Here is a 7,327-nt window from a genome sequence, read left to right on the forward strand (position 1 = left end):
GTTATCCTAAATGTGCTTAAAGCTTATCTTTTTCTTGGTATATCAATTTTAAAAAAAGCCAACTGGCACCTGGAAGATAGATCTCCCTTAACAGCACGTTGCCCAGGTGATGTGATGACCTAGTAGAAAAGGCAGGCTTTCAGTTACCCACCAAAATAAGAACCTGACACAAGCCTACAGAAAGAGGTTACACAGTTTAGTTCCAGTGTTATCAGAAAATAATAGTCAAGTCTTATTCTCCCTAGAATTGGAAACTGGTGCAGAGACTGGTTTGCATGCACTAGTTCATGGCAGTCTGAGACAACAGGAGCTAATTTTTCAGTGATTTTCTTTCAAAGAAATCAACTCTCATTTGGCTTCAGGCAGCCAAAGCAACTCCAAATGAGTTTAGCTGAAGCTATAAGGATGCCACACCTCGTCTGTCTCAAATGAAGGCTACAGAAAAGATATACTGAGCAGCCATCTGTGGGAAGCCTGATCTGTGTGGCTTGGATGCCATCACATCAGGACTGTGTTGCAAAGGCAGGAGTCTAATCGAGTTCTTTAGGGTAAAATTAGGGGTGATGGTTTGCTTTCTCTACCTATCTCATTTTATTAAGTGGTTCCTGCTTCTGCAAGAGTAGAGCAAAGTGCCTCCAGTTAAGGGTTTCTATTGCTACCAAACTCTAAGTCCCAGATGAAGTCTGTGAGTGTATTTTACTTATGTTATTGTTTGGCCACTCTCCATCACCTTTGAAAGGTCATAGAGAACAGGAGAGGTGCCTGAGGACTGAAGGAAGGCCATTATCACTCCTGTCTTCAAAAAGGGCAAGAGGGAGGACCCAGGGAACTACAGACCAGTCAGTCTCACTTCTGTCCCTGGGAAGGTGATGGAGCAACTTGTTCTGAATGTCATCTCTAAACACATTGAAGAACAGGAAATTATTGGGAGTGGTCAGCATGGATTTACCAAGGGTAAATCATGCTTGATCAACCTGCTAGCCTTCTATGATGACATAACTGGTTGGCTGGATGAGGGGAGAGCAGCAGATGTCATCTACCTTGACTTCAGCAAGGCTTTTGACTCTGTCTCCCATAACATCCTCATCAGGAAACTGAGGGAGTGTAGGCTGGATGAGTGGACAGTGAGGTGGATTGAGGGCTGGCTGTGTGACAGAACTCAGAGGGTTGTGATCAATGGAGCAGGGTTGAGTTGGAGCCCTGTAGCCAGAGGTGTCCCCCAGGGGTCAATACTCGGTCCAGTCTCATTCAACATGTTAATCAAAGACCTGGACAAGGGGACAGAGTGTATCCCCAGCAAGTTCGCTGATGAGGGGAGGGGTGGCTGACACTCCAGAGGGCTGTGCTGCCATGCAGTGTGACCTGGACAGGCTGGAGAGCTGGGCAAACAAGAACTTCATGAGGTTCAACGAGGGCTATTGTAGGGTCCTGCGCCTGGGGAGAAAGAACCCCATGCACCAGTACTGGTTAGGGATGGACTTGCTGGAAAGGAGTTCCGAGGAGAAGGATCTGGGAGTCCTGGTAGATAGTAAATTATCCATGAGCCAGCAATTTGCCCTTGCTGCCAAGAGGGCCAATGGAATCCTGAGGTGCATAAGGAAGAGTGTGGCCAGTAGGGAGAGGTCATTGTCCCCCTCTACTCTGTACTGGTGAGGCCACATCTGGAATACTGCATCCAGTTCTGGGCTCCCCAGTTCAAGAGAGACAGGGAACTTACAGAGTTCAGCGCAAGGCAACTAAGATTAGGGGATTGAAGCATCTCTCTTATGAGGAAAGGCTGAGAGAGCTGTGGTGCTTCAGCCTGGAGAAAAGAAAGCTGAGAGGAGACCTTATTGATGCCTATAAGTATCTAAAGGGTGGGTGCAAGGAGGATGGAGCCAGACTCTTTTCAGTAGTTCCTAGTGACAGGATGAGGGGCAACAGGCACAAGCTGGAGCATAGGAAGTTCCATTTAAATATGAGGAAAAACTTAATGATAGAGCACTGGAACAGGCTGCCCAGAGAGGCTGTGGAGTCTCCTTCTCTGGAGATACTAAGGAGATGCCTGGATGCAGTCCTGCTTTAGCAGGGGAGTTGGACTAGATGATTTCTGGAGTTCCCTTCCAACTCTGACCATTCCGTGATTCACTTCAGCATGTGAAGTCTGCCTCCAGATCCCAAACAGTTTTTAAGAGAGCATAAGGCCAGCTTCTCAGCATTTGTTAACATGCACTTCTCTAAAAGCCAGAATAATCACTATCATTCATACTGGTGGAGAATCTGGCCTACTTGGATACAGCATTTGATAAGGCAAAACATAGTTTTTAATTCTGGCTCCAAGTTATTTCACTATAAAAAAATACATTATAAACCACAACGAAGCTGAAAGACCATCCTCATACTCACTATGAGGTCCTCCCTACTGTCTCAGTATTTGAAGCCTTCTCCTCCCTACTACCATGAATATTCACACTGCCATGCAGCTAACTACCTTACTTTAGGTCTGTGAAGATCACTTGACAACAAGGTGAGAACTTGACCAAAATCCAGAGTGAAACTCAGCTTTTTTTTTACATCCTTCTTTCAGACAAAATTCCTTGCTTTCCATTTTTTACAACTTCTCCAAAGAGTGTGAAAGCACCATGAGGAAACCAACTAATGAAGTACTGTAAGTACCTCTCTGCATACAGATGCTGGAAGTAGCAAATATGGACCTCCCTCTCCTGCTGTTCTTGTGCTTTTCCTAGACCAGCATGTCTTTTGCTGCCAGTTCGGTCACCCTTACAAGTTGCACAGTGGTAATTTTACTATCATAAAACCAAGATTCATTATTTTGATGTTCAAAAGAAAAAAAATGTTATTTTGTGAGCATTACTCATTACTCCAGCTTCTCTTCTGAATTCCTGAAAAGCTTTCAAAATAGGGATTAAATATTTAAGAAAGTTAATGAGCTATGTGAAGACTTGTCATGCCCTGAGATAATTCAGTTGTTTGTGATTCAAAGAAGAGCAGCTAGTTAATACTTTCTGCCTATAGAAAGGATAATTCAAAGTCTGATGTCAGTAGCTTTCCACAGTAAAAATAAAGAGTCCCTGAGTGAGAAATGTAATGACCCCATGCAATTAGTTTACTTCTGCTAAATGTGTCTTTCCATATCATCACAGTTCTGTTCAACAGTGTCCAGTGGGACAGTGCAAAAGGCTAACATCAAAACTGGTGTTGGCCATGCTGGATGACAGAGGCTCTAAACAAGTATTTAATGGAGAAGTTCAGGGATTTGCAATTAAGCAAATGGAAGTCAGGTCATGATTCATCGGCAGAAGGGCTGCAAGTCAAAAAGGTTGGAACCACAGCAGAAATCAGCTGAAAGTCCCAAGCTCTTATTAGAAAAACATCAGCTTGAACATGGCAGCATGTTTACACACCTCACAGAAAATCACAATCATTTTTATTAATAAAGAGTCAAACACATCCCCTGCTCTTCCAGTTTTAGCCAGGCAAGTAAGTAACAGCAAGACATTGGGCAGTTTTTCATGTAAGGAGATGTTGTGGTTTACCCCCAGGGGGCAATTAAGCACCACACAGCTACTCCCTCACTCCCCCCTCCCAGTAAGATGGAGGAGAGAATTTTAAAAAAAGGAAAACTAATGGATTGAGATAAAGACAGTTTAATATGACAGAAAAAGAAACGGAAAACAGTAGGAGCAGAATATATGAAACAAGTGATGCATAATACAGATGCTGACCACCTGCTGACCAACACCCAGCCCATCCCCAATCCACACTGTTCTCTGGCCAACTCTGTCCATTTTATACACTGGCCATGACATCAGATGGTATGGTATACCCCTTTGGCCTGCTTTGAGTCGGCTGTCCTTGCTGTGTCCCCTCCCAGTTTCTGGTACACTCCCAGCCTCTGCTGGCAGGGCACTATGAGAAGCTGGTAAGACCTTGACTTAGCATATACTAACACTGCTTCATAACAACTAAAACAGCAGTGTGTTATCAACATTAGTTTTCATCCTACATCCAAAACACAGCAGTATACCAGCTACTAGGAAGAAAATTAACTTTATTCCAACCAAAACCAGGACAGGAAAGAAGAGTTAGGATAGTAAGATTGTAAAGTTCTTTGCCCAACAGGAATAGCTGAAAAGCAGCTCAGGTTCCTTTGCCAGAAAGACCCTGCTCCAGCAAAATAGTTTAATGTACATACTTTAGTAGACATGGAAGTTTAAGCATGTATTTAAGTTAGCCCAAAGCTACCAAATTTCTGAAGAGTTGTCCTTAACAGAGATGCTTTCCAGGTTTTTCACTTGTGTGGTTTGGGTCTAAGACAACAACAAAGAAACAGCCACATGGCTGCTCACTCAGCTTCACATACACACACACACTCTGGGATGAAGAGGACAAAGGCCAAATAGAAGCTCGTGGGTCAAGACAAAGGACAAGGAGGGTCATCAGAGTCCACTGGCCAAGTTCACCCATCCTGGTGCCTTCAGGGAATGTTCCACCAGATTGCTCATGGATGCAAGGGGGACAGCTGCCATCTTGCCATGGGCTGCAGGGAAACTTCTGCTTGGGCACCTTTTTCCTCTTCTTCCTCACCACCCACTGGCACCACTCTTCCTGTCCAGCTCAGCTCTTCCTTACTGTTTGCCCTGCTCAGGTGTTACCTCAGTTCTTTTGTATGTTAATCGCAGAGGCACATCTATTGTCCCTCTAATGGCTCCTTGGCTGTGTTTGGAGCAGGGGGAGCTTCTCAGTTTCTCACCAAAACCACCCCTGGGCCCCCCTCCCCATTACCAAAAAAACACACCAAACCAGCACATTACTACAGATTGTTTGCCCACCAAACACTGACAGTTGGGATGACTGGATAGTTGTGAAATAGGTATCTGTTCTGGCTGGAAAACGGATGGTGCTGCTTGTTTTTAAAGTATTCTTTGCTATACTTATCCCCATGCTTTTGATAACTGGGAGATTAAAAAGAGCTACTTTAAACATCTGAAAACATTTGTAATTAGGCAACCGGTTCAGTCTAGACTTAGTATATTTCCAGCCATTGACATCATCTAATTAACCATACACTTCCACCCCTCACTATATAATACAGCAAACTTCCAGTTCCTCAGCACTTCCCAAGTCATACATACATAGTTTCAGGACTTAGTAAGTGTGTTTCCTAAGGGAGGTAAGGGTGCAACAATCCTTAGGTTGTTTTGGTTTGGCTTCTATAACAGTCTATTAAGCCTATATACATCAAACCTACAGTCCATCAATTCAAGTGCTACTGTATTTTGAACTGCAGTCTAACAGCATGACGAAGATGGGTTGCTGACAAAGCAATCAAGATAAGGTACTTAGAAATAAATAATTTTTATAAGAAAGCATTCCTGTGGATGTGACTGTGACCTCTGCTGCTCTCCAAGGCTGCTACCCAAGCAAAAGGCATCCTTTACAAGGTTTCATTATCTGTAAACACCCTGTAGAAACACATCGAGGAAGTGGCTGTTTTTAAACAACTGTTATCTGTTGTATTTTACAAAAGACCACAAGCAGCAAGTAGTTCACTTCTATTTGTGGGGGGTTGTTTTTTTAATAGTTACAGAGATGACTCTTACAACACATCGCTGTGGTCAGCAGAAAAGAACATGTACCATTTTGCAACAGATGAAGAAACTTCTTACAGCTACTCAGCCATTTTCTATGACAGTGAAATGAGCGGCTTTGACTTTGAGTATGACTTCTGTCAGCCCAAGATACTCACATGCACTCCAGAACCAGACGCATTCAATCCCTGTGAAGACATCCTGGGATACAGCTTTCTCAGAGTCCTGATCTGGTTTATAAATATCCTTGCCATCGCCGGCAATTTCACTGTGCTCCTCGTTCTCACCACGAGCCATTACAAGCTCACCGTTCCTCGCTTCCTCATGTGCAACCTCTCCTTTGCTGACTTCTGCATGGGGCTTTACCTGCTGCTCATTGCCTCCGTGGATGCCCAGACGAGTGGGCAGTACTACAACCACGCCATCGACTGGCAAACCGGCAGCGGCTGCAGCGCCGCCGGCTTCTTCACCGTGTTTGCCAGCGAGCTCTCGGTGTACACCCTGACGGTGATCACCCTGGAAAGGTGGCACACCATCACGTATGCCATGCAGCTGGACAGGAAGCTACGGCTGAGGCATGCCGTGCCCATCATGCTGGGAGGCTGGGTATTCTCCATTTTAATAGCAGTGCTGCCTCTCCTCGGGGTCAGCAGTTACATGAAGGTCAGCATTTGTTTACCCATGGATATCGAAACGGGTCTTTCCCAAGCCTACATACTGCTGATTTTAGTGCTCAATGTCATTGCCTTCATTGTCATTTGTGCTTGCTACATTAAGATTTACATAGCTGTTCAGAATCCAGAGCTGGTAGCTGCCAACAAAGATACCAAGGTTGCCAAGAGAATGGCAATACTAATCTTCACGGATTTTACCTGTATGGCCCCCATCTCCTTTTTTGCCATATCTGCTGCCTTTAAAGTACCTCTCATCACTGTGACAAACTCCAAAATTTTGCTGGTTTTATTTTACCCCGTCAACTCCTGTGCAAACCCATTTCTGTACGCAATTTTCACCAAAGCCTTTCGAAGGGATTTCTTTCTGCTGATGAGCAAGCTTGGTTGCTGTAAGAGCCGAGCAGAGCTTTACAGGATGAGCTATTTCTCTGCTTATACCTCCAACTGCAAGAATGGCAGCTCAGCCAGAGCCCCCGGCAAAGCCTCACAAGCACTGCTGCTCCTATCAGAGTTAGAGAAGCCATATCCTGTAGTACGAGACAAGACATCTTACAACAGAAATTAAACCCTAGTGCAAATAGAGGCAACACTTTGCTGTAATAATTCTAGTGACTAGGAATTGTTTTATAGTATCTTGAACATTTCACAATAAATAAAAATCCCAGTTAATGATTCTTATGCAACATAACTGTTCTGACATTCAAAATTGTATTTTCTCTTTCCTTCTTTTGTAACAATAGGCATGGAAGGTGATTATTAGGCAAAACTCTTCTCTATGGGGAACCAGGGGAGCCCAGGAGTAGTCAGGGTGCTCTAGAAATTAAGGGGTAATTGAAGTCTTGACTCATTTCTCTCCAGACCTGCTTCCATGGGATATTTAAAGCCTGTCTGCTACCTTTTGTCTTCTTTTTCCACCTCTATCAGCTGTGCTGGCATCCTTGGGTTAAAAAAAAAGGGGCACTAAAACTAAATGTCTCCCTTCCTTTCATCAATGGAAACTTCCAAGTATACATCCACCTACACCCAGTTGAAGAAGTGTTCAAGCAGTAAGTTGTAAAGATG

The 7,327-nt window shown here is 44.1% G+C and overlaps 1 protein-coding gene across 1 annotated transcript in view; it reads left to right on the top strand.

Annotated features, from left to right (window-relative positions):
- Nucleotides 1-6,830, top strand: part of LHCGR (luteinizing hormone/choriogonadotropin receptor) — a gene marked incomplete at its 5' end in the record, with an annotated part of 26,150 nt that extends 19,320 nt beyond the window's left edge. Inside the window, 2 exons of the mRNA XM_010004997.1 lie at nucleotides 2,567-2,647; nucleotides 5,585-6,830. Coding sequence (XP_010003299.1) covers nucleotides 2,567-2,647; nucleotides 5,585-6,830 — 1,327 coding nt within the window. The remainder of the gene's footprint in view (nucleotides 1-2,566; nucleotides 2,648-5,584) is intronic.
- Nucleotides 6,831-7,327: the final 497 nt, after the last annotated feature.

Source organism: Chaetura pelagica, unplaced genomic scaffold (genome assembly GCF_000747805.2).
Source record: "Chaetura pelagica isolate M959 unplaced genomic scaffold, ChaPel_1.0 scaffold8, whole genome shotgun sequence".
In the NCBI taxonomy this organism is placed as follows: Eukaryota; Metazoa; Chordata; class Aves; order Apodiformes; family Apodidae; genus Chaetura; species Chaetura pelagica.